The sequence below is a fragment of the Poecilia latipinna genome, unplaced genomic scaffold (genome assembly GCF_001443285.1).
Source record: "Poecilia latipinna isolate Pla-1442-1.1 unplaced genomic scaffold, P_latipinna-1.0 Scaffold1522, whole genome shotgun sequence".
NCBI lineage: Eukaryota > Metazoa > Chordata > Actinopteri > Cyprinodontiformes > Poeciliidae > Poecilia > Poecilia latipinna.
In genome coordinates this window covers 112,933-140,134 of record NW_015114138.1, presented here as the reverse complement: position 1 = coordinate 140,134, position 27,202 = coordinate 112,933, and the positions used below count along the sequence as shown (strand labels likewise).

The window sequence follows — 27,202 nt, the reverse complement described above, 5'->3', positions numbered from 1 at the left end:
GCATTATTTGAGCTTTGAAGCATTGCATGTTGCTATTTTGACCATTTCTCATTTTCTTCTAATAAATATAAATTTTTTTGCCTGGAGTTTCAAAGACATGTTGTCAATAGTTCATAGAATAAAAGAAAAATGCTCATTTTACTCAAACATAAACCTATAAAAAGTAAAATCACAGAAACAGCTAATTTTTTTCAAGAGGTATATAGCTGCAAATAATTGTCAACTGGAAATTGATCCCAAAAATTTACCAGATTTGTAGAAATTTACAACTTTTTTTGTGATATTTGCCTTGATTTTGTAAAAAATGTTTATATCACATGAAAGAGTTTCAGACCTTAAAACTGTGAGTCTTGGAGCTCAAAATACATTTACAACAATAAGACTAACAGACTATGTTGATAAAATGTTGGATTTTATATCTGCAGACATTAAAAAGCATCATAATGTTGGTGTCAGATTAAAGCAGGTAAAAAAAAACATCTGTTGCATGTTTATTCCTCTTAATCTGCTACCAATACTGACGTGTTCTGCGGGTTATTTTTATGTAAAATAAGCGTCAGGGTTTTCCTTCCTGTTTTCAGCTCATTGGGTTGTTCGGATTCTTGAATGACAATTTGTCAAATCCGGATCAGTCCATTTGGAAAGGGATGCAGAGCCAGAACCCAGCCAGCGTCCCGCTTCATATCAACAGAATAAAAATAAAAAACATCCCCGGGATGAAGACTTGAGCCATAAAACGGGTTCTGGTTTAATTTTGGTTAAATGTGGATGAGTAAAACCGACGCAGCGCAGCGCTTTGTCCGCGGCGCAGATGGTCCAATCAGACGGAGCCTGGCTGGAGGAAAGGGCGCACGCATCCAGTGAGGGAAACACATCACCGGGAGGGACATTAAACACCAAAACACCTGACAGTCCGGGTTTATGTCTCCCGAAGTGTCTGCGAAATGTCCACGAAGGCAGAGCAGTGTGAGTACCGGAGCGTGTGCGTGTTTTCTCTCCCTCTCCCCTCCCTGTTGGTTCTGGAGAAATGTGATTTTTTCTTTTAAATTAAATGTAACCAAGAGAGCGACATGAGGGGGATTTGGGAGCTGTCCTTGGTGATGAACGCGTCCTCTCACTGCGGAGGATGATGATGATGAGGATGATGATGCTGGTCGCGGTGTTTCGTTTCCGTGTGAATGATTGACGTGTCTGCGTGGCGTGAGGATGCTCTCAAGGTCGAGATGAAAGGTTCGGTTCTGACAGGATCAGATGGTGGGATTTTGGTCCCTCGGTGTTTAAATCTGTTGCTGCAGAGATTTCCCCTTCGCTTTAAACAGGTTGCAGCTCCCTGCTGCTGCTGTAGGAAACCTGGGGTCAGACGTTGCGCCTTAAAGTTGTCTGTTGCTTTAAAAAAAGAATCCTGTTGCTGTGGTTTTACTAAAATACCCCAAAATAATGTTGATTAAAACCTTAAAGGTCAGTGGTTCTGACAGATATTAACATACAGAGTATAAAAAGACAAATAATCATTTTTTTCTTGCTGTCTGACATTAAATCAGAGTTAATATTTAGAGTTTAGGTCAGTCAGGATTTTTAAAATTATACTTATTTGATAAATGCCAGAATAAAAGGAGACAGACAGAAATCTTATGTTTTTAACTCATATTTTTGTTGCTGTGTTTATAATGTTTTATCAAAACAGATCTCTCTTATAAATTATAGGTTGGATGCTAATGAAACAATTAATGTCAAAAAATATTATTAATTGAGTCATATGCTTATAAATTAACCTTTGAATAATTAGTGAAATCTCAGACTATGATGTTTTTTATGACAAAATGAAAAAAAATCACAATAGACATCCCAAGATAAACATATTTAGGTGTGAAGTGTGTTAATTGACTCCAGAAAAAAAGCAAAAATCCTTGTGAAAATGTTAGCTGAAGTTGCTAAAAGAAACACTCGGTGAGAAAGAAGGCATATATTAAAAAAAACAGATTAGAGGACTGGAAATACACATCTGGCAGAAATATCCTGCAGTCTGATGAAGCTAAAATGTGTTTGTCAGGAAATGAAGCTAAGCTTTACATGATAACAAATTTTACAATAAATTATCCTGATATTAATTGCGATAAATGATAATATTGTTGTTCTGAGACGATTTTCAAGTTATATTTAACATAATAATGCAAATACAGCCTCTCAAATTTCTAAAGAACATTTCACACTGGAACTGGAAGACAGTTTGAATATCCAAAATAAATAAAAAGACAAAATAACCAATAAATTGGATACTGAAGTTTCTGTGATAAAAAATATCCTTAAAAATGGGGCTTATTGAGACCAGAGTGGAGCTTTTTGTCATCCGGTCTTTGACAGAAAGTGAAAGTCAAGGTGAACAAGTAATTATGTGAACAATTATTGAGCTTGTTTTAATTGATCATGATATTAATTGCAACAGGCCTAGTGAAAGCATCATGTTCATCTAAACGTCTAAAACTCTAGCTTAGGTGCAAATCCATCTTCCAGATTGACAGAGATGCCTAATTGTAGCATGAAATTAGCTACAAACTGATTTAATGCCAGGAAAGTTAATGCTTTGGTGCGTCCGTCACAAAGTCTTAGACGAAGAGAAGAACGGTGGGAAGAGATGAAAAGATGTGCGAGTAAGAGGCCTTGACCAGCTGCACCAGTTCTGTTGGGGGGAATGGGCCAAAATTACAGCAAACTATTATGACAAACATGTGGAAGGAAAGCAGAATGTTTGACCCAAGATATATGGTTTAAATTAAATATTAAGACGAATGTATAAACCTCTGAGTTTCAAGACAGTTAACCCTCTCTCGTGTTATTCTGGCATTCAGATAACAAAAATAATTTTGGGAATCCTAAATGACCTAAACCAAGAAAAATGAAATCTGACTTAAAGTCATAATGTAAGAAAAACTGTTTGGTGTGTTTTCACACAGTGCAGTGCAGCTATTCTTACAATTGATCGATTAATCGATTAATCGGATATTCTGATCCAATATTAGAAATGTGATAAAAGTTGCAAATAAACTATTTAATTCATTTTTTAAATTTAGATAATAAGCAATGGCATGGCTGGCAGCCTTTATTTTCAGGGTTGGTCATTTACAGGTCAGAGAGTTAGAGTCTCTACTGAAGCAACAGAAACCGGGTCAGCATGTCTCTGCTCCAACTCTGTTTATATTTCAAAAACAACAAAGTCCCATAAACACCACAGGGAGCAGAAGAACACAGGCAGCCAGCTGGGCTCAGTGCTGAAATGTCCCACAGTGTCATGTGTTAAAAGTGCCTTCCCACGTTCACACAGACCAGATTTTCCCAGCCAGTACTGGGACTTGAACCAGCAGCCTTCTGACTATGAGCTAGCAGGCTGCTGCTGCCTCCTCTAGGGGTTGCAGTGACCTTGCTGCAGCACGTTAAAGGTCAGCTGGTGCAGCCCTGGGAACAGAGAAAAGGTTTAAATGTAATTTAAACATCCATGTTGTGAACTGCAGAGCTGCACATATGGATCCCTGCCAGGAAGCTGCAGAAAATCTGATTCTAAGGTCCAGATTGTTGACTCAAAAGTAACTGTGTGCCAAAAACCCCCAACACAAAATCAAGCAAATAACATTGCACTTTTTTTTATTTTAATTTTTTTTATAAGTGGATATTTAGAGAAATATCCACTTAATGTGGCTATGAAGTGGATATTTAATATCCACTATCCAGAATTTTCAAAACTTGAAAATTCCAATTCAAAACTTGGAAGGGATTTTTATGCCAATGTATTAGTAAGTAAAATAAAATAAAATAAAAGGCGACATAAATTTCCACCAAAGCCTTCAGAAATTTTGTGATTTATCTAACATATTTTTGAGTTCCAAAAGTAAAAAATGTTCAACATTTGAAACACAGAAATGTCCAAAAATTTTTGTAGAAAATCTCTGAGATTAATCTGAAACTTTTTGAGTTTTTTGGCAGAAATGTACTCCGGCAAACTGCAAAACTCCAGACGTCATGTTTGTTTTACTAACAGGAAGCCGCTGTTGTTTTGAAGGATTCTGATTGGCTGTCAGTTTTAGCTTTGCGCCACACTGCCCCCTATGGGTTTGGCATATTTAAAACAACCTTCAGTGGCGGATTGGATGGAAATGTGGTTTTATTTTTGAAACGATTCGGCGGAGACATTCGTTATCATCATTTATGTGCAGTTCTGTGTGTTTGTGTGGAGATAAAACAGTGATTTCTTACTCTGCTCTTTATTTTGTCTAGTTGCCTCTAAGATACGATACTTGCAAGAGTATCACAACCGTGTGCAACACAATATTTACCCTGTGCCCTCCGGAACAGACATTGCAAACACACTGAAATACTTTTCCCAAACCCTCCTCAGGTAAGTACTCTGAGTGCATAGTAAGTATACATGAAGTTCAACACATTAGGTTATTCCACACACTGCTGAAAGGGATGACAGTGACACCATACCGAGCAGGACAGGAAGTGGAGTTAGATTCGTGAGGAAAGCAGCGTATTTGAGTCTTTTCAGGGTGTTAGCGTGGAGGTAGATGGTGGTGTTTACTGATTCAGTGCTCAGCTGCCATGAGTTTTCCCTCGCCTCGTCCTTCCCAGGAGGGTGAGGGGCTGCTGCTCTGACTGTGCAGCCGGAGGGTCAGGCTGCTCTCCTGGGTGCTGTGAAGAAGGAACAGTGTGTTATTTCCTTCTCCGGTGGGGTCAAGCAGGCAGCCATTTTAGACACATCCCATTTTATGATGTGTCATTTCCTGATTTTTCTTATCTCAGTTGCAGGGATTTGAGTTTTCAAGCTGGCTTTGTCTCGTCTTCTCTTTTTAGCTAACATTAGTCAAAAAACGGCACTGGAGGGTGACTTTGCATGCTCCACTGAAATTATTATTATTATCAGCTTATGGTGCAATCTGTTATAGACTGGCAGCTGGCCTCGATTCTCCACTTTATTCCTCAGGATTATTCCTCTGCTGGAAGCTTCCAGCACAAATCAAATCCACCTACACTGTGAAAACACAAAATCTTACCAAGTATTTTTGGTCTAGTTTTTAGTGCAAATGTCTAATTACACTTGAAATAAGAGAAACTAACTTGAAAGTAACTTTTCAGCAAGATATAGAGGCTTGTTTTAGGTCAATAATTCCTTAATATCAATTATAAATTACCAGTTCCATTGGCAGCTTATTACACTTATAACAAGAAAAGTTTCCCATAAAATAAGTTAGTACTTTTTCATCAATATTAATTAATTATTAAGTTAAAATGAGCTCCTGTATTTTGCTGAAAAGTTACTTGTAAGTTAGTTTTGTCTTATTTCACATGCACTAAGACATTTGCACTAGAAACCAAAAATACTTGGTAGGATTTTGTGTTTCTGCACTGTCGGTTTTTGTCAGTCAGCCTCCGCACAGCTTTGATGTCTTCCTTTGGAGCGGCCTCTTAGCCTCAGCTATGCAGAGTAAATCCCTCTGCCCACCATTAGATGAGCCAAGTTCCTCTGCTGGGACTCGGGGATCCTCCATACACCTGCGTTTCCTGCAGCCAGGCGTGGAGGAAACCAGAAAAAGGAAGCAAAGACGGGCGCAGGGAGCATTTATGGTTGGAGAAAAACTGAAAGTGGAGTTGGCAGCTGATTCCTACGAGCTAATGATTATTTTAGTTATCAAATATTCTGACGATTAATCGATTATTCAGATAAAAAAAAGGGATATTCTGTAGATTTTCTTTTAAGGCTTATTTATACAATACTAGAAATATATTAAAAGATACACATTATTTATTTAAAATTCCTATTATAAATAATAAAATACACAGTTTAAAATTGAACAACGTAGCATTCCTTAGTATATACTTGATCATTTGTACCAAATGATTAATAAATGGACAGGAAAAAGTTCTTAAGAGATTTTTTTTTTTACAGAATTTGAACAATGTAAAGTTAAAATCCCACTTGAGGAGTTTTGGACAGAATATATTTACAGAAAAATATGTTGTTTTTTACCACTTATAATGCAAAATTTATATTTTTCTACATTTTTGCCTTAATTACAGCTTTGAGTGTGTTGGTCTTTCAGCAGATTACTTTTTATTTGAGTCTGTATACTCCAGTTAACAATTAATCAATTACTAAATTAATTGATGATTATTTGAGTAACAGATTAATCAAGATTTGCAGTTGATTCATAAAAGGGCTGCTTCTCTGGATTATATTTCTTATCAATTATTCTGGTGATTAATTGATTAATTAAAAAAAGTCATATTTTGCAGATTTTTCATTTAAGGCTTATTTATACAATATTAGAAATATATTAAAAGTTGGAATTTAACATTATTTATTTGAAATTTCTATTATAAACAAGAAAATACACATTTTATTGTCTAAAATGCTTGATCATTTTTATCATTACTAGTTGATTATTTTTGGATTTTGATAATTATTATTGATAATTGGATAGCAAAAGGTGCTTAATGACTTTTTATGTGTGTCTGTTAATAATTAATATATTACTGAATTAGTTGATGATTATTCAAATAATCGATTCATCGTGATTAATCCAATTAATCGTTTCAGCCCCTAATTCAGTTAGCTGCAGAAAAGAATGATTTTTTTTTTTGCATCTGTTTCCTGGAAGATGAGGGAAATCAGAGCTTTCTCCAACACATTAGACTTGATTGCAGCCATTCCCACACAAACACGTCCATCACTGCACATATAGTGAGCACTGCAGAGTTTTACAGTGTATGTATGTCATGTTTCGGTATCAGTGCATTCTACATGTGTTTGGTGTCCTTTCTGTTTGCAGTTCTTTCTGTTGGATGCATGCGTGGGTGTGTGTGTGACTCATAAGTGTTTTCTCTGTTTGTATACGTCCACTGTGTGTGTGTATGTGTGAGAGAAAGAGTGTGTGTGACTGTTTATGTCCGTGTTCATTGTTCAAATTAATGATGTTTTCTCTCTGATGAACGGGCAGTGAAAAAGTTATACTCTGAGCTGCAGACTCTCATTCACACAGTTTGAGCCAACACTGCAAAAACACAAAATATCACCAAATATTTTTGTCTAGTTTCTCCTGCAAATATCTTAAAATTAACCAAACGAACTTACAAGGAATTGTTTATCAAAGTAAACGAGTTTATATTAACTACTGGTTCCACTGTCAAATTTTTCCCTTATAAAATGGGAAAAAAAACTGCTTGTAATAAGTTAGAAAACCTGACATTTTTTGTTTTTATTATATTAAAAAATACTGACTTAAAAGTGCCCTATTGTGATTCCTTGAACAGGTTAGTCTATTGACTAAACTAAATATGTTCTTTACATTTTTTTGCACAAAATCGTTCTTAGATAATGAGCTGCTTTGGGGCATCTTATCACTTTAAATCTAAATAAGCTGCTGTTGGCCACACCCCCAACTCAACGTATATACTCGCATGTGAAAATGGATGCTAAAAGATGCACAATTATACAACCACTCATCTTTGAAAAGCAGAAGTGGAGCCTCCTGCATAACCAACAAGAATGATGCAAGTGGTTTCTGGACGGTAAGTCGGCAAGAAAGGATTTCTCTTTTCCAGCAGCCATTGTACGGCGCATACAATGGTAAAACCAGCTGACCAAATGTGCTGGTCCTCTGCTCGGGTTTGAATTTGACTTTATTGAACATGGTGTAGTAAAAGAATTAAAGTTAAATACAAACAAAATAAATTTAAAACAAAAGCAAACAAACAAAAGAACAGTAGTAAAGTACATTTACATGTTCAAATGAGTGGGTAGAAGTATGAACTTATTCCCCCCCACTCCCCCCGCCCTACATCTGTAGCATCATCTAATAAGTTACTATTCATGTTAACTTCAGTATAACTTGGGTTGCTAGGTAACAGGCCGGGCTCTGCTGGGGTTGCTAGGGAACGGGCTGGGCTCTGCTGGTTTTGCTAAGGAACGGCAGTGGTGACTGACTTGTGAACGTTACATTCTGGAGATTTTTGAAACAAGTTGTTTTTTAGACACCAAGCAATATTAATTTGTTGGCAAGAAAATTAACTTTTTTTTTTTTTTTTCAAGCACTTGGGTTGTTTTTAAACTGCAAAAACACAAAATTTTACAAAGGATTTTTGGTCTAGGTTCTTGTGCAAAATGTCTTAACTAGCGTGAAACAAGACAAAGCTAACTTACAAGTAACTTTTCAGTAAGACACAGAAGCTTGTTTTATGTAAATAACTCCTTAATGATGAAAAAGTTCTAGTTCTGTTGGTAGATTATTTCACTTATAATATGGGAAAAATGTATTTTAAGTTAAATAATCTGCCAATGGAATTAGTACTTTTTAAATCAATATTAAGCAATTATTAACCTAAAACAAGCTTCTATATTTGCTGAAAAGCTACTTGTAAGTTAGTTTAGTCTTACATCAAGTGTACTAAGATATTTGCACAAGAACCTAAACCAAATATACTTAAGATTTTGTGCTTTTGCCGTGTAGAAGCAGTAGACGGATACAAAAACGTGCAAAATGTGCCCCCTTTAAAACAAGCTCCTATCTGCTGAAAAGTTACCATTAAATTAATGTACTAAAACATTTGCAGTAGAATCTAGAAAACCACCTGGTGTGGTTTTGTGTTTTTGCAGTGCACAGAGACTCGGCTCTTGCAGAGTATAACTTTGAGGGGATCAGTCCGATGCTGTATTGTATGTTCTGCTGTTACATGTAAAAACTGCCTCCCCTTTCTCACTTGCCTCGGACTCTAGATGCTGTAAGTCTACTTTTTTGAGTGACCTTTAAGACAAAGTAGATTTAAAAAGAAAATCTGGGCTCTTGTCATTTAAATCCCAATCATTTTTGCCTGATAGAATAGAGTTTATAATGTGAATTAAAAAAATAAGAGCAATGCTCTCTGGCCCTCCCCTCTTTCCTCCCTCCACACTCAACCCGACTAGTTTTTGCTTTTGTTCTCCTCCCAAAGTCCAATTTGTCCACCACCTTCCCCAGGGGACAGCAAACACAATTGTCCATCCTGCATTAGCTCACGAACATGATGCTACCAGTCATCCCCCCCCCCCTCTGATACAACCTATTCCTTTGTCATTAATTCTCTACTGTAGATTAGTCGTTACATTTATTTTAGAAACCTGAATCCATATGCCTGTTGGATCTCATTATTTCTCCTGATGATACTGGTGCAGTATCATAACGTATGCATACGGACATTATTTCTCTGGTGCAATAAACATGTGCTGTGACCTCGGAGCACTTGATCTAACCTCACACACATGTTTATTATTGGCTCAAGCATGTTTCAAAAGTGTCACCTCTGTATTTTCCCGAACCAATCTGGTGTCACTCCCATCCTTGACAGCCCCACAAAACATGGAAAAATTCATTTTAAATTGCAAAACTCCACCTCCAATTGGCGTTTATTTTTGCATGGCAGCTGCAGGCTTTGCTTGATTGGACTACGGCAGCCATTGAGGGACAGTCCTTTGCGCTGTCCCTTTTTGGAGAAGTATGGGGTTGCCACTGAAAACATGCCATTTTTTATATTTTTGCTCCTTGTCACCAGATACGCATGAGATGCAGTGATCATTTGCAGTTTGTGCTCATGTTTTTCTTTTTATATTTTGTTTTGCAAGTCAAAACGAGATGGATTGAATTTACGCCACTCTGAACGGATGAAGCAGGGAAAAATTATGTTTTTTTTTTTACCCGTGTCTTTCAGCGACACGCCAACAGTGAGACACTGCATCCTATGTGGGGTTTATCTGGGTTTGTTTTTTTCTATTTACGCTCTCTGTAGTGCCATTTCAATGTAATGTGCTGTTTTTTTGTGTCTTTGTTGTCTCTTTTTTTCCCTTGTTCCCCTCTCCTATCCTCCCTCCCCTCCCCTCCCGCCCCCGGAGCAGCATTCTGTCCCGCACAGGCAGGAAGGAGAACCAGGAAGCTTCCAATTCGGCCGTGCCCATGACCATGTGTCTTTTTCCTGTGCCATTCCCACTCACCCCATCTCTAAGACCACAAGTCAGTTCCATCAACCCTACAGTTACTCGCTCCCTCCTTTACAGCGTTCTGCGCGATGCCCCGTCAGACCGCGGGGGGCAGGGGCAGCAGAGTCGGGACGCTCAGCTCTCAGAGTACCCCTCTCTGGACTATCAGGGCCTCTATGTGACCCTCGTGACCCTGCTTGACCTGGTGCCCCTGCTGCAGCACGGTCAGCATGGTGAGTCAAGGCCCCAGTGCTCCACTGTTTGTCATCATCATCCTCGAGCCGCCTGGCCTGCATGAAGCCACTGCTGCTGTTTTTGGCCTCGTTTTTGGAGAGAAGTCCTGCTGAGGATCTTGAGGGATGCATGGGGTGCTTGGGAGCACGCTGGATCCTGTCAACTTTTCATAAGCCATTGGATAACCCAGACATAATTAAGCCTTCTCTTCTGGGCATCATAACCTGACTGCATGTTGTTGTTATGCAAAAAAAAAATTGATTGGGAAAAAAATAAATGTGTTTAGACATGTTGTCGTGCAAATATAGGCTAATGTAATGTTTTTAGATGCATCCAGAACACACATGCACTGCAAAAACACAAAATCTCACCAAGTAGTTTGGTCTAATTTCTACTGCAAATATCTTACTACACTTAAAATAAGACAAACTAACTCAAAGGTCGCTTTTCAGCAAGATTTATGACCTTGTTTTTAGTAAATAATTTGTTAATATTGATTAAAAATAATTTGTAGTTCCATTGGCCGATTATTTAACTTATAACAATAAAGTTTTTGATATTATAAGTTCATTTATAAGAACTTATACATCAGTATTCAGGAATTATTTTCTTAAAATAAGCCTTTATATCTGGCTGAAAAGTTACTTTTAAATTAGTTTGTCTTATTTCAAGATTAATAAGATATTTGCACAAGAAACTAGACCAAAAATAGTTGGTAAGATGTTGTGTTTTTGCAGTGTGAGAATGATTCAGAGTATAATTAGGGCTGCAACTAACAATTATTTTAGTAATCGATTATTCTGACAATTAATCCGGTAAAAAAAAAAGGCCACATTCTGCAGATTTTTATCTTCATTCTATACTAAATATTTGAAATACATTTAAAATATGTTATTTTTTTAAAATGTATTTCGGATATTAGCATTATTTTTATTTTTAAAATAAGAAAATAAACAATAACAGCATTTCTGTGGTGTATGCTTGATCATTTGTAGAAAAATAATTCATCTGTACTTTAACATCCACATGTGAAAAGTTCAGTCATTTTTATTTAACTTAATCAATACAGTGTATTGCTAATCGGTTGTTTATCTTTTTTTGGATTAACTGATTAATAATTAGGTAGCAAAAACAAAACATTTTACCAAGTATTTTTAGTCTAGATTCTAAGGTAAATATCTTAGTACACTTTAAATAAGTTTTTAGCAAGAAATTCAAGCTTATTTTAAGTAATTAATTCCTTAACATTAATGAAAAAATAACTTAGTCTGGCAGATTATTTAATTTACAACATGGGAAGAATGTCTTTTTATAAAAAATAATCTGGCAGACTAACAATTACTTTTTCATCAATATTAATTAATTAATCACTTAAAATAAGTGTGAATTTCTTACTGAAAAGTTTTATATAAGTTAGTTTGATCTTATTTTAAGTGTATTAAGATATTTGCACTATAAATTAGACAAAAATACTTGGTAAGATTTTGTGTTTTTGCAGTGTGGATAGCAAAATGTGCTATTTTTTCCACACAATTTGAACCAGGTTAAGCTAAAAATGAGGGGGGTATCATAAAACCAAGATGTTATTTTCTGTACAATTTTGGCTGAGTTACTGATTTGACTGTTGTTCTTTCACTAGATTACCTTTCTTTGTCTATTTACTCAAGTTAACGATTAATCGATTACTAAATTAGTTGACCATTATTTCAAGAATCGATTAATCGTGATGAATTTGATTAATCGTTTCAGCCCTAAGTATAATCACTCTGCTCTGCACCACACCTGCTTCACAGTATTTTATAAAACTGAGCTCTAAAGCATGAAAAGCCATCTTCTAGATTAGATTTCTCTGATTTGTACCTCAGAGCTTTTTGTAGACAGCTAACAGACCACAACAGCAGCTCTTAATCCTGTTGTTTTTTTGTTTTCTGCTGCTGTAATATTAAATAAATGCCATTCATGTAACCCAGTGGCTGCGTACAGCATCAGGATGCTGTATGTGCAGCTGATTGAATGCGTGTTTGTGTATCTCTGTCCTTTTTTGTTTGTTTTTTTGCCCTCTCTGTTTCTCATCAGATCTGGGACAGTCCATATTTTACACAACAACCTGCCTTCTGCCCTTCCTCAGCGACGATATTCTCAGCACTTTGCCCTATACAATGATCTCCACCTTAGCCACTTTCCCTCCCTTCCTCCATAAAGACATCATTGAGTACCTGAGCACCTCTTTCCTCCCCATGGCGATACGTGAGTACGACCTGATGACGGAGGATTTCAAAAATCATTCACATCCCGTCGTTTTTAAACTTTAAACAAATAAAAAATACTGGAAATAAACATCTGAAGTAAACAGAAAACAGTCTGAACAGTTCAGTGATTCATCACAGATTCTTTGTGTTTCTGCCTTTTTGTTTTACTTCAAATTAATTTTGATATCAGGCAAATAAATAAATACTGAAAGCTGTTTTTAATTGATTATTTAAAATAAGTAATTTCCACTTTGTTTTAATTCTGCCAAATTAAAAGGTTTTGGAGAATGAATTAACTTTTTAGTCACTGAATCTATAACATATTTTTAACTTGTTCAATTATATATACATATATGATTTAAAAAAAACTTAAATTTACCTTCAAACTTTGGCTGAAGTTCATCATATTTAAATTTTAACTATTTTCTTATTTGATAATTATCTATCAATAAATGGATAGAAAAATGTACCAATGTGGAGATTTTTTTTTTAAGAATTTGAACCAGGCGAAGCTAAAACTAAGTCGCTAAGAGAAGTTTATTTTATCTTAAATGCCAAAATTTATACATTTTTTACACACTTTTGGTTTTCAAATGACCTTTTTTAAGAGTGTGGATACTACAGTTAACGATTAATCGATTACTAAATTAGTTAATGATTATTTCCATAATCGGTTAATCATGATTAATGCGATTGTTTCAGCCCTACATTAAAATGCAACAAAAAAAGGACACGTTTCACTATAGGTTAAGCAGATTCAGTTTACCGTGTTCAATTATAATGTGTAATAGTGTCTTTTTAATCATAAAAGTGATATTTTAAGTATGTTCCTCCTTCTGTGTGCAGTGGGATCAACTCGGAGGGAGGGCGGAGTGCCTGCCTACGTCAATCTGTCGGCCTCATCTATGCTCATGATCGCAATGCAGTACACCTCAAACCCAGGTAAATGCCATGTTGTCTAGTTTGAAAACTGCACAGTTAAGTGCCCCTTTTTCTGTTTACTTCAGAGCATAATCTCTGCCTTGTTCCAGTTTATCACTGTCAGCTGTTGGAGTGCCTAATGAAGCACAAACAGGAAGTGTGGAAGGTAAACAAAGCGCTCCCTTTCCCATCTGAAGCAGACATCTGTGTAAAGATGATCCTTATTATTCTCATTTGGTAAAACAAACTCTGTCACAGAACTAAAAGTTCATTTCTGCTACTCATATATGCAAATTGTTAGATTTAATGTGTGGAAACATATCTTGAATTTGTGATTAATCATTGCACCAGAACTGAAATGATTAATTAGAATAGTGTATTTAAAAGATAATTTTATATTGCAATCCAGCGCACAAAAACACACTATTCCAGGTTTAAAAGGCATAAAAGTCTCAGGAAAATAAATAATACACAAAAAAGACAACCTGGTCAAATTTTAGGCCATTTTAATCAACACAGTCAAATATAAAACCCAGACAAGACAAAACAATATCAAAGAGAAATGGAGGGTTAATTAAAGTAATAAAATATTTTTCTATCACTTCTGCATCCAGTTTGACTGAAGGAAGAGCAACAACTCTGAGCTGATATTAAACATTGGTTTGTGAATCCCAGGATATAAATATAAATAACTTAACTAGCGGGACACAAAATTGTTGTGACAAACTGAGAATATTTAGAATAGGTTTCAGTTTCTCACACTTCAACAGAAATCATTCATAAATTTTATTGAAAAACCTTTCATGAAAAGAGTGAATACATACATTTGGATGTATCCTCTCTGGTGTAACTGCAGCATAAACCAAATTCAGTTTAAAGTTGGGAAAATAAAAGTTAAAACAATACAAAAACAAAATCACATTTTCTTTGTGTGTCCATTACTCTTTACCTAAAGCGGAAACATAAAGCTTTTTGTAAACATTTTCTGTTTCAGGACCTGCTTTATGTCATATCTTACGGCCCATCCCAAGTAAAACCTCCAGCTGTGCAAATGCTGTTTCATTACTGGCCCAACCTGAAGCCACCAGGAGCCATCAGCGAATACAGAGGGCTGCAGTACACAGGTTTGATTCCCTGGAGGCCATATTTGCTATTTTAGATGTGAACAAACTAATTAATTGTTCAATAATCAAAATTTTCATTTGTTCAGCCTGGAATCCCATCCACTGTCAACACATCGAGTGCCATAACGCCATCAACAAACCTGCAGTCAAGGTAACAAAAAAATCTGTTGCATATCTCACTAGGGATGAAATGATTAATCACGATTAATCGATAACTGAAATAATCATCAACTAATTTAGTAACAGATTAACTGTTAACTAGAGTATGCAAATTAGAGAAAAAGGCCACTTGGTGAAAAATAAAAATACTAACATTAGTAATACGGCTTATGTGGTTATATGAAAACTCTGCAGAATGAGCCAATTTCTTTTTTGATCATCAGATTAATCGATTAATCATCAGAATAATTGATAGTAAGGATTACTTTATGATGATTAATCAATTAATCGGAAAAAGTTTTGGCAGATTCTACAGATTTTTTAACCACTTAAGCCTTTTTATGTAATATTAGAAAATTAAAAGATGCAAATAAAAACAATTCAATTCATTTTTCAAATAATAAAACAAACATTTATTGTCCAAAAGGTAATAACATAGCATTCCTTTAATGAATTTCATCCAGGTGAAGCTAAAACTATGACGATTGAGGAGTTTTAGGTGAAACATATTTATAGACAAAGGTGTTTTTTTAATCTAAATTCAAAATGTATGCTTATTCTGTTCAATCTTGGCTTAATTACTGCTCTGAATATATAGGTTTTTTTTTTTAGCAAATGGCTTTTTTTAAAGTCTGTATACTCCAATTAATGATTAACCGATTACTAAATTTAAATCTAGACTATAAAGCAACTTTAGAGTTGCTTTTGAACCATTATAAATTAAACGTCGACCAACATATTTGATGTGTATCAATTACTCATGATTAATCCGATTAATCGTTTCAGCCCTAATCAAATAGAATAACCATTTTCTAAAATAATCATTAGTTACAGCCCTATATTTCACCTCTAGTGACGAATTAGCTCCTCTGTATTTAAGGTTTATTTTCATATTTTGTTGTCCTATCAGTAAATACATGAACAATGAGGCGGTGGCATCAACCGCTTTTCTCCACTCAAAGCTCACAGATTCTCTGCTTTATCATCCCCGCCTGCCTTGACTCAACTGTGCTCCAAACTGACAAATAGAGTTGGAACGGGGCAGCAGGGATGGGGGCTGGATTTCAATTACCGGGAGCAGGAAGGCGGCATGGGGGAGGGGGCCTTAATTGGAAGCGGTGACCCTGTGCAGCCCTGGAGGACAGGGTGGCATCCAGTGAGCACAGTAAATTACAGTGCACCATCTGAACATTGAGGCCGGCAGCGTTTAGCACAGACTCAGGCACAGCATATGCACACAGCCATTGTTATTGAGCTTAAAGGAGCAGATAAATGTGTCCTGATGTTTTATTTACACAATCTGTTTAGTGAGGTAGGACTGAAACGATTAATCGGATTAATTGTGATGAATCGATTAATCGTACACGGACTGAAAAAAAGCAGATTGCTGAACAACATACTCAGAGCAGAAATTAAGCCAAAACTGTATAAAAATATGTAAATTTTGTATTTAAAACAAAGAAAAAAAAGACGTATGTAAATATGTTCTACCCCAAAATCCTCAAGTGGCATTTTTTGATTCACTGGGTTAAAATTTTATAAAATTTCCCTATTCAGCACCTTTTGCTATGCAGTTATTAATTGGTTGGTACAAAAATAATCTGTAGGTCAGTATTAATGTTAAGTCAAGCAGAAAGAGCTGAACTTTTCATATGTTGATGTTAGAAGTGTTTTTGTAGCTGCAGATGTACTGCAAATGATCCACTTATTGAGCACTATGTTTTAGGCAAAACAGTGTTTATTTTCCTATTTTAAAGAATGAAATTAATTATTTGCATCTTTCAATGTACTTCTAATACTGTATAAAAAAGACGTAATTAAAAAAATCTGCAGAGTGTGCCAATTGTTTTATCCGATTAATATACATTTTCTAGAGTCTTTTCTTATTTTTCCTTCTTTGCACTTGTCCAGCAGATCTTTGTTATTTTTAGCATTTACAAGACCAAAAATATGCATCATACTTGATCATTAAAGTTCATGAAAGTCCATAAAATGTGTCAAAATATATACCAAATTTGTATGGATGACAATTTAAATGTAACGTCTGGTCAAATATTGAAGTACTTTCACAGCAAAAACCGCAAATATTACCAAGTATTTTAATCAGGACATTATCATAAATCAAATAAATCCTCTAGGACCGAACTTAAACATTGGGCTTTATGCTGCTAACGTTTAGCTTTTGTCAACGACTCATAGGTGAAAGTTGAGAGCGTTGCGTAACATAAATAATTACCTGGCCGCAACATGATGCACATAACTTAATCAAGCTTCAGGTAATTTTCTTTGATGAATTTGAATAATATAGGAACTTGGTGGAAGTAGTACACATGAAGTAAGACAAATGTATAAATAACTTTTTGGCAACACATAGAAGCTTGTTTTAAGTCAAAAAGCCCTTAATAATAATCCACCAGTGGACCAAGACATTTTTCCCATATTATAAATATCTTGCTCACTAATGACTAGCAATTTTTCATCAATATTAAGGAATTATTGACTTAAAGCATGCTCTTATAGGTTGCTGAAAAGCTACTTGTAAGTTGGTTTAGTCATATTTGAAGTGTACTCAGATAGTTACACTGGAAATTAGACCAAAAATACTTAGTAAGATTTTCTTTTTTTTTCAGTGTTGTAATTGTGATATGGTTCAATGATAATGACGACTCAATATTTAAACATTTTATAAACATTATGCCTAAAATTTCCACTTTCAATAGCAATAGAAAGTGTTGTTGAAACACTTCTGATTGCTACAACATCCTACCTGTACAGCCTCTAATCTGATGACTAAATTCTCTGTGTTTGAGCTGGGAATCCACGCAGTCACTGTATTTGTGACTCTTGCAGATGTGCATAGACCCGACTCTCTCTGTAGCGCTGGGAGACAAGCCGCCACCTCTTTATTTATGCGAGGAGTGCAGCCAGAGGATCGCTGGGTATGCATCTGCTTCACCTCTTTTCTCCTAAGCAAACACACAAACTCACATCTCCTGTTGCCTGCAGGCTCATTGTTCCTGTCTCCACCTCAGCCAAAGCACAAAGCCAGGGTTATGTAATTCCCCTGTGCCGCTAATGAGATCATCATCACAGAAAAACGTGCATGCACTTGTTCCTCATTTCTCCAGAATGTGGACGATTATAATTACATGGCTTTCCAGTGTTTTGCAGGATGCTTAGCGGTGCTTATGATCTGTCGGGAAGCTGAATCAGTTGTGATTAAGTCTGTGTAGCATTTCACCTCTAAATCATGCAACGTTTTGTTATTTCTATGACCTTTGCAGAGATCATCCTGAATGGCTTGTTGATGTCCTACTGCCACAAGGTGAGCATATTCAGCAGTTTCAGATGGATTACTCATGCATAGCAAAAGTTTTCCATACAAAACACTGCAGCGTTTTAAAGACTCGTTCACAGCTGTCTCAAACTGTTTTGAGATTTTTGATTTCTACTGGTAATTTCTTTGGGCCTTTTAGTAAAAAATTATTTACCCACTGACAAATTTCTTTTTTTTTGTTTTGTTTTTCATAAACACATTTTAATACTAGACTGACACCCTGAGTTAGTAGATAAAAAATTACAGTTTTCAAATGATTAAATCTTTTACGAGAAGCAAACTTCACAGTTTGTAACTTTTATTAAAAAATATGTTTTTACGTATTTATTAAAACTGTCACCATGTTGTGACAGTTTGTTACGAGACAGATAATCTGTGAAAAGATCAATGTCTTCCACCTTTTCCCTGAGCTACTGCAGCCGTCTAAAGAAATTAACCATTCCACACCAAAAACAATCAATCACAGCCAGAAGGAGCGTCTTGGCGCTGTCAATCAACCTCATGTATGCGCTGATCAATGTGCTGAAGTTGGAGAAACATCCTGCCATTACAGGAAAACGGTTTATCCACTGTCATCAGAGTCTATGCTAACTACCCTTAGCATTCTCTACAAGCTGTGATAGTTTCTGCCTAGGGAAGGAAATGAGCAGCGCCGCACATAGAGTGATTGATAGTGTTAAGACCCGCCTCCTGGCTCTAATTGGTTGTTTGTAGTTTGCACTGGGAGAAGACAGATTATCTGTCATCACATAGTGAAATAAACATGTTAATCAATATATAAAAGATGATACAAAATGTAATAAAATGTGGAACATTAGATGAGGACAGATTAATCATTTCATCACCGAGAGCTAAAACAATTTAAGTATCCTACCATATGTGTGTGTGTGTGTGTGTGTGTGTGTGTGTGTGTGTATATATATAAATATATGAAACAAAGTTGCAACAAAGGTGCAAATGATTGGTTTTACATTTTAAGATAATTTCCTAACATGTAGTGTTGCACTTAGGAGAAATGAAGTTTAAAGTGTGTTAATTAAAAAACAGAGGCAATATGAAAATTTGTTTGCATATATTAATCATGTTTTTAATGTTTAGAAGTGATATGTCATGAAATGAAAATATTTGTGTTTCATCATTCTTTATTTTCTTTGCAGCAGAGATATCTGCCATTTGTCAAAAGAAGGTAAGGTTAACATTCTTCATATTCACTGTGATCCATGTTAATACACCTTGCTTTACTTTTTTTATGCAGATGAAGCCATATATTTCCAGAAGCTGTATTTAAGGACACATTAACTTGTTTTATCTCGCTGTCTGGCATTAATTCACGCTTCCTGTTTACTGTCACTGAGAATTACAAAATAATTTGTATTTGCTAAATGCCAGAATAATGACAAAGAGAAGGCTTTTTAATTGCTTTCTTCTACATAGATTGGGATTACTGCGCCTTTAAGAAATATGTGATGTCATAACTTGACATCACTGACAACTTGACATCACTGTGAATTAAGCATCCAGAGATACTTAATTCACAACATTTGAGTTGAATGGAGAAACATATATGGCCAACTACAGATGCTACTTCTGCGTGAACGTCTCTTTGTTCATGGGGAATTAAGTGTTTAACATATTTTATTCTTTTAATCTTTTTTTCTTTTCAGCAGAGGTTCCTGTTTTTGTTATAAATATGTCTAATAATAATGTGAAAAAATTAAAATAATCTGTCATCTGACAGAAAACAGTGTTAAAGTGTAGTTATGTTTTTGTTAAATTCGCCATATTAAGAAAAATGTAGCCCTCTATGCTATGTAAAGACCTATTTGATACAAGATAAAACTCAAGTTTTTAAGAAGCTTTTTCATTAGTTGTTGCATAAGATCAATTAACTTTATATTAACTCGTTAATCAATAACTTGCATCCCTAATTTAGATAGATTAACGTTTGCAGCCTTTTGTTGATATTAGCTGATCAATCTACTTGATTTGATTACATTTGTATATCTCTGTAAATGTGTTCAAGACATTTTCTTAACTAAATTAATTTTATTCTGGACTAAGAAAGCAGCAGACCCCATTTCAAACGCAGCTGCTGCTACTGGGCCGTGATGTTTATTTGCTCTTGCTGAATGCTCTGCCACAGGCTAAGTGCTCCCTGCTGGTTTCCAAGGAGACTCGGGTCTCAGGTAATCCTGTCAGGCCCGTGTTGTCTGTGGAAACAGCTGGGTGCCGCCCCGGTTTGTTTGTTCAGCACCATGTAATCCACATCCTTCCTTGATCACTCTCAGGAATTAGATTTACACCTACGCTGTTGTTATTAAAAATACAACATGAGGCCTGCACTGCAAAAACACAAAACCTTACAGAGTATCTTTGGACTAGTTTCTAGTGCAAATATTTTAGTGCACTTGAAATAAGGTGCAACAAACTTGCAAGTAACATTTAATCGAAATAAAGGAGCTTGTTTTAAGTAATTAATTACTTAATATTGATGAAAAAATACTAGCTACACTAGCAGATTATTGACATATATCAAGACATTTTTTCCCATGTTACAAGTGAAATAATCTGCCAATATTGAGGATTTATTGACTTAAAAGAAGCTCCTATATTGTGGAAAAGGTTACTTGGAAGTTAGTTTTGCTTTATCTCAAGTGTGCAAAGCTATTTGCACTAGAAACTAAACAGAAAATACTTTTAGGATGTTTTCCCACCTGATAGTCTGTTAGATTTGGTTAGATTGGAAACCAAAATTACAATTTTTGAGTACTTTACTCACCTCTTTATAATGCTAAGATAAATATTAGTGATATTCCGTAGTACTTACTGCCGAACTAGCTAATGTAGCTTTTTCTGCTATCTAAGAAGTATGTTACTACATGTACTTACCCTGCCAGTCACCAGAACCTTGTTATTCGTGCGTCCTTTACAAAGCCATTGAAACACTGATTGTTTGCGTCTTTTTGCTCACCAAATAGTTAAATATATCGCGGTATGAGATCGGAGGTAGCTGGTCCACATTGTCCGACATATTTTCGTTCTCGGTCTCATATGACAGCAGCCATTTTGTTCATGTATCTTTCTCTCGCACGTAGTCAACAGATTCCACATATTTTCTGTTTGTTGGTCTGCAAGCCATCAGTTCGTTATGCACTGCGCATGCGCGTGCCTGCTAAGATGACGCGGTTCACTTCCTGTTTAGACTTGTTCACTTCCTACTTACAGAGCGGTCTCCAGTTTGCTTGGATCCACATTCTAACAGCACCGTAGTTCACTTTAATTGAACTGAGACCTAGGTTTTTAGGCGGACCAGAGTTTGCTTTTTTGTTCTGCATTAGAGTTCGATGCTTAAACCAACCGGACTTTCTAGACAAAGTTTGATTAAAGCGGACCAAACAGGGCTCAGATTTTGTGTTTTTGTGTGTCGCTGATGAATGTTTTGTCGTTGAACGCTGAATGAAGCTACTCTCCATCACATGACGGTTGTGTTAATTTGATCGGCAGCAGTGTATTCCTCTAATGGCGCCAGATTAGAGGCTGATCAGATTACCATGCCTCCCTTTTTATTTTTAGAAACCTCCAGCGACCAACGTGTGCTGTTTTCTCACTCGGATGTGCACAGGTTTCCAATCAGAGTAGTTAGCTGATTAAAAACAAAAAAACGTGACATATGGATTGGTTGTTCATATCAGAAATAAGCAGTCTTCGCCTCTTCCTCCTCCCGCTCCTCGTTTTCCTCGCAGAACTGCAGCTCTCATGTCAGGAGGGCCGTGGTCACCTGCTTCTCAGCCGGCTGCTGCGAGCGCCATGGCAACAGGCCCGTCCGCTACTGCAAGCGTTGCCATGTCAACCACCACAGCAGCGAGGTGGGGGCTGCGGCGGAGACCCATCTGTACCAGACCTCGCCCCCGCCCATCAACACGCGGGAGTGCGGCGCGGAGGAGCTGGTGTGCACGGTGGAAGCTGTCATTAGGTACACACCAGCTCTGCTGCGGCTCTGTGACGTGAAATCATGGAGGTGCGTTTTGTTTTCACTCCTCTTGCTCTCTTTGAATGCGTCCAGCCTTCTGAAGGAGGCAGAAATCTATGCAGAGCAGCGTGAGTTTGAGCTGAACAGGCGTCGTCAGATGGGCCTGTCCGCCTCCCACCACTCCCTGGACAACATCGAGTTTGACAACAAGGAGGACGACCAGCACGACCAGCGGCTCCTCAGTCAGTTCGGCATCTGGTTCCTGGTGCGTGTCAGCAGCAAGGGAGGGAGGGGCGATCACAAATAAAGATTAAATCCCTGGTTTTTTTCCACACCAGATCCGATTTTTATCATTTTTTTTCTTCTCAAAACTACAAATGGCAGAATATATTTATAAAAAGTTATTAATTCTGTGTGTTGTACAATAGAGTATTAGACCCAGGCTGCAACTTACGATTATTTTAGCAATCAATTATTCGGATGATTAATTGATTAATTGGATGAACATATTTTTCATCTAACCACTTATGCTTATTCTATAATAATATTAGAAATAACTTTAAAAGCATTTTTGAATAAGAAAATAAACATTTTATTGCCTAAAGTGCAATAAAAGCATTCCTGTAGTGAACGTTTGATCATTTGTAGCTAAGGATGCATCTGCAGCTAAAAGCACTTTCTGCTTGACTTAACATCAATACAGTGTGGAGTTTGTTGAAAAAACAAACCCATATTTTCCAAAAATTCAATCTACAAAACCAAAAATGTGATTAATCAATTAATCGATAGAATTTGATTAATCGCCTATCCCTATATTCGTGTTACCTGCTCTAACTGGTTCTGATTGTGCGTTCAGGTGAGCCTGTGCACGCCCAATGAGAACACGCCTACGGAGAGCCTGGCGCGGCTCGTCAGCATGGTCTTCCAGTGGTTTCACTCCACTGCCTACATGATGGACGATGAAGTGGGAAGCCTAGTGGAGAAGCTGAAGCCACAGTTTGTCACAAAGTGGCTGAAGACGGTGTGTGAAGTGCGCTTTGACGTCATGGTCATGTGTCTGCTGCCTAAACCGGTCGAGTTCGCCAGGGTAGGATCAACATAATGATCTTCATCAGCATCTTGCATTCACTGCAAAAACAGAGTCTTACCAAGTATTTTTTGTCTGCTTTCCAGTCCAGATCTTTGTACAAAAATGTTTTTAAATTTATTTCTAATTTTTTTTTTCAAAATGTCTTTCTCTTTCTCACTGTTTTTTTCAATGTCACATGCTGTTTTTATGTTAATTATGTGAAGCACTTTGAAATGCCTTGCTGCTGAAATGTGCTATACAAATAAAATTTGATTGATTGATTGATTGATTAATTTGAAGCAATATAGTTTAAAGGTGACTTTCTAGAAAAATGTAGGAGCTTGTTTTAAGTCTTGAATATTGATTCAAAAAATTACTAGTTTACTAGTGTACTTATGATATTTGCTGTAGAAACAAGACAACAATGGTTAAGATTTTGTGCTTTTGCAGTGTTTTCTGACGCCAGCGTCTTCTCCCACAGGTGGGAGGTTACTGGGATAAGTCATGTAGCAAGGTGACGCAGCTGAAGGAGGGTCTGAACCGGATCCTGTGTCTGATACCTTACAATGTCATCAGTCAGCCGCTGTGGGAGTGTTTCATGCCGGAGTGGCTGGAGGCCATCCGCACCGAGGTGCCTGACAACCAGCTTAAAGAGTTCAGGGAGGTGCTCAGGTACAAACTTCTTCTGCTAACAGTTGTGTCACGATAACACATTTTGCAACAGTTATTGCAATAAACGATAATATTGTTGCTTTGAGACCATTTCCAAGTAATATAACAGTGATGGTATAACAATGCAAGAACGCATTCTCAAAGATCAACAAACTTTGAATTCTAATTTATTTAAATTTATTTAAATTCTAATTCCTTGTTTCCTTGCTACACTGGCCAAAATTATCAAGCTGATAAGACTTTTTTTCCAATTGATTAAATAATCTACCAGTGGAACTCATAATTTTTGCTAATTTTAAGGAATTATTGACTTAAAACAAGCTCCCATGTCTTGGCTAAAAGTTAATTGTAAGCTGGTTTTGTCTTATTTCAAGTGTAATAAGATATTTGAACTAGAAACTAGACCAGAAAAACTTGGTAAGATTTTGTTTTTTGTTGTGAAAGGACTTCTTGCATACAGTACTGGAGTACCATTACTCTTAAAATACACTGTGATACTTGAACATGCAATTTAAAATTATTTCCAGAACTCAACCGATGGTTTTTCTGCACAGTAAGGACAAGAAGTGTCCATTTGTTGTTTATTACCATATTTTTTGTACTCAGAAGTTGTGCTTTGTGCACTGTAAAAACACAAAATCTTACGAAGAATTTTTGTCTAGTTTCTAGTTCAAATTTCTTATTACACTTGAAATAAGATAAAGCTTTCTTAAAAAGTAACTTTTCAGCTTATTTTAAGTCAATAATTCGTAATTATTGAGTTAAAATTACTAGTTCTACTTTCAGATTCTTTCACTTGAAAAATGAAAAATATTTTATTAAGCAGTTATTGACTTGAAACAAGTTTCTAACTCTTGCTGAAAAGTTACTTGTAAGTTATTTTTCTTTTATTTCAAGTGCACTAAAAACTAGAACGAATTTAGTTGGTAAGAGTTTGTGTTTTGCAGTAAATAAGACAAAAAAAAACTTAAAAAGTAGCTTTTCATCAAGATAAAGGAGCTTGTTTCATCTTATCTTGAAACTTGACCAAAATACTTGGTAAGATTTCACGTTTTTGCAGTGTATGGACCTGATTTTCTGTTCTCCGCTCCTCCGCCTGCAGTAAGATGTTTGATATTGAGCTGTGCCCCCTGCCTTTCTCCATGGAGGAGATGTTCGGCTTCATCAGCTGCAGATTCTCTGGCTACCCGGCATCGGTGCAAGAGCAGGCTCTTCTGTGGCTGCATGTAAGAAACACACACAGGTCTGCTCTCCTCCTGCAGCTCCGTCCATGGCGAGTGTGAATTGAACAGGTTGTAACCGGGGCTGAGAGTCCGGTCGGGGGCCCTGCTGAATATGGATCTGGGTCACAGACTGAGACTGAAGGCGGCGGCGGGGGATTTAGGCTTTCATCCCATATGCACTCACTGCTTGCTGCTGCTACACGTGGAAGAGTTTCATGATTTCTGTCTCAGATTTTATCAAGAGATTACTTATATTTCCTCTTAGAAACTGGGTCAAAATCACATCGGAGAGAGCAGCTGCATGTGCAACAGACTTCATTTAAATTACAAATGTTATATTTATGTGTCGGGCTGCAACTTATTGTCTTATTTTAAGTGTACTAAAAGTATTTGAACTAGAAACTAGTCCAAAAATACTTGGTACTTGGTAAATACTTGACCTAACATTAATGCAATTTAGGGCTGATCTGTTTGTTTCTGGATTTATAAACAGATAGAAAAAGTTGCTTAAGAGATTTTGTTTTACAGAATTTGAACCAGGTGAAGCTAAAACTATGAAAAGTTGAGAAGTTTTGGCAAGAACATATTTACAGACAAATGTTTTTTTTTCTTTAAGGCAAAATGTATTTATTTTTTGCACAATTTTCTAAATTATTGCTTTGAATGTGTTATTCTTTCAGTAAATGTCCTACTTTTGAGTGTTTGTACTCCTGTTAACGAGTAATTGATTAGTAAATTATAGGATGATTTATTGTAATAATTGATTAATCACGGTTAATCGTTTCAGCCCTATTTGTCAGACATACTGCATGCTAGCCTTGTTTACAGACTAAACTATGTAAATATGGAATCACATTTTTTGATAAAAGTAAGTAGGACTCATATTTGTTCCTTCTTGAGATTTGCAGATGCTAAACATTTGACTTGGTTTCTGTGTTTTGTTTGGACCAAGGTTCTGTCAGAGCTGGACATCGTTGTGCCTCTCCAGCTGCTGATCGGGATGTTCTCCGATGGCGTGAACTCGCTGAAGGAGCTGGCCAATCAGAGAAAGGCTCGCGCCTCTGACCTCTCTGGCAACACCGGCGCTCGCCGGGTGAGCAGGACGGCAGATTTACTCACATCGACAAAAAGTACCAGATCAACTGGCAAATTAACCCACTTGTAACATGGAAAAATGTCTTTATTACAAGAAAAATAATCTACCAATTGAATAAGTTATTTTTTTGTTAATATTAAATGAATTATTTACTTAATATAAGCTCCTTTATCTTGCTGAAAACTTACTTATAAATTAGTTTTTTTTATTACAAGTGTAATAAGATATTTGCACTAGAAACTAGACCAAAAATACTTGGTAAGATTTGGTGTGTTTTGAAGTGTGGTCTTAAAACGGTTGGATTTTTATTTTATTTGTTTAGATTTTCCAGATTTATACACAGAACCACACAAACATAACAATATGCAAAAAATATAAATAAATAGATAAGTAGATAATACAAAACAAGAAGAATTTACTTTAAATGACATCTTAAAAAGTAAAAAAACAAACAAACAAACAAACAAAGTGTCCAAAATATCTGCACTAGTAACTACTAGACGAAAAATACTTGGTAAGATTTTGTGTTTTTGCAGTGCAGGTTGCCCACATGTATTTTCTTCTTGAGATATGTATTTTTATCACTCACTGGGATGTGCTGCCCGTTGCCACGGTAACCACCGCTCTCTAAAAATAGCCGTCTTGGAGGGGCTTAATTGGAATTGGCTGCGAAGTGGCGTTATGTCTGCATCCCTGCCAGCGAACGGCTCTTGATTTGTGCCGCTCAGGATTAAAGAACGTGTGTAAAAAAAAAGCAAAGAGAGAGAGACATGAAAGGTGAAAAATAAGCGTCGTTTCTGTTTGTCTGATGGGGGTCCGGCTCGTTTTAGGTGAGCGTCGTGTCGGATCCGGGCCGGCGCGGGCAGCACAACACCCTGAGCCCGTTCCCCAGCCCCTTCAGGAGCCCGTTCAGGAGCCCGCTGCGCTGCAGCCCCTTTAAGAACCTGGGTCACGCCACCGGGAACTGTGCCTTGGACCTGGACTGTGACGACGATGACATGAACCTCGGCTGTTTCATCCTCATGTTTGACCTCATCTTAAAGCAGGTGACACATAAAATCATTCGTTTATTCTTGGAAGGTTTTATTCCAGTCCCAGTGTTAAATGTTCATTAGCATTTGTAGTTTATTGAGCTTTGAGAATGTGTTCCT

The 27,202-nt window shown here is 36.6% G+C and overlaps 1 protein-coding gene and 1 long non-coding RNA gene across 13 annotated transcripts in view; one reads left to right on the top strand and one right to left on the bottom strand.

The window, feature by feature from the left end:
* Positions 1-627: 627 nt before the first annotated feature.
* unc79 (unc-79 homolog, NALCN channel complex subunit) overlaps positions 628-27,202 on the top strand; it is a 62,380-nt gene continuing 35,805 nt past the window's right edge. For 6 of the 12 annotated variants that reach the window (XM_015058196.1, XM_015058195.1, XM_015058193.1 and 3 more), the window contains exons 1-18: positions 629-966; positions 4,267-4,387; positions 9,917-10,230; positions 12,308-12,478; positions 13,327-13,422; positions 13,512-13,567; positions 14,396-14,525; positions 14,612-14,676; positions 17,535-17,623; positions 17,969-18,009; positions 19,179-19,207; positions 21,765-21,994; positions 22,085-22,256; positions 22,848-23,078; positions 23,542-23,732; positions 24,835-24,958; positions 25,908-26,048; positions 26,882-27,097. In XM_015058196.1, the coding sequence (XP_014913682.1) occupies positions 945-966; positions 4,267-4,387; positions 9,917-10,230; positions 12,308-12,478; positions 13,327-13,422; positions 13,512-13,567; positions 14,396-14,525; positions 14,612-14,676; positions 17,535-17,623; positions 17,969-18,009; positions 19,179-19,207; positions 21,765-21,994; positions 22,085-22,256; positions 22,848-23,078; positions 23,542-23,732; positions 24,835-24,958; positions 25,908-26,048; positions 26,882-27,097 (2,439 nt within the window). In that variant the 5' untranslated portion in view covers positions 629-944. Of the gene's footprint in view, positions 967-4,266; positions 4,388-9,916; positions 10,231-12,307; positions 12,479-13,326; positions 13,423-13,511; positions 13,568-14,395; positions 14,526-14,611; positions 14,677-17,534; positions 17,624-17,968; positions 18,010-19,178; positions 19,208-21,764; positions 21,995-22,084; positions 22,257-22,847; positions 23,079-23,541; positions 23,733-24,834; positions 24,959-25,907; positions 26,049-26,881; positions 27,098-27,202 lie in introns of all 12 variants that reach the window. The other 6 variants (XM_015058190.1, XM_015058188.1, XM_015058189.1 and 3 more) reach the window with 4 other exon arrangements.
* On the bottom strand, positions 3,079-21,758 carry LOC106963334 (uncharacterized). The gene is made up of 3 exons (XR_001428173.1): positions 20,911-21,758; positions 4,480-4,683; positions 3,079-3,450 (listed from the first exon to the last, which is right to left on the bottom strand). It is a non-coding gene; the product is annotated as an uncharacterized LOC106963334 (long non-coding RNA).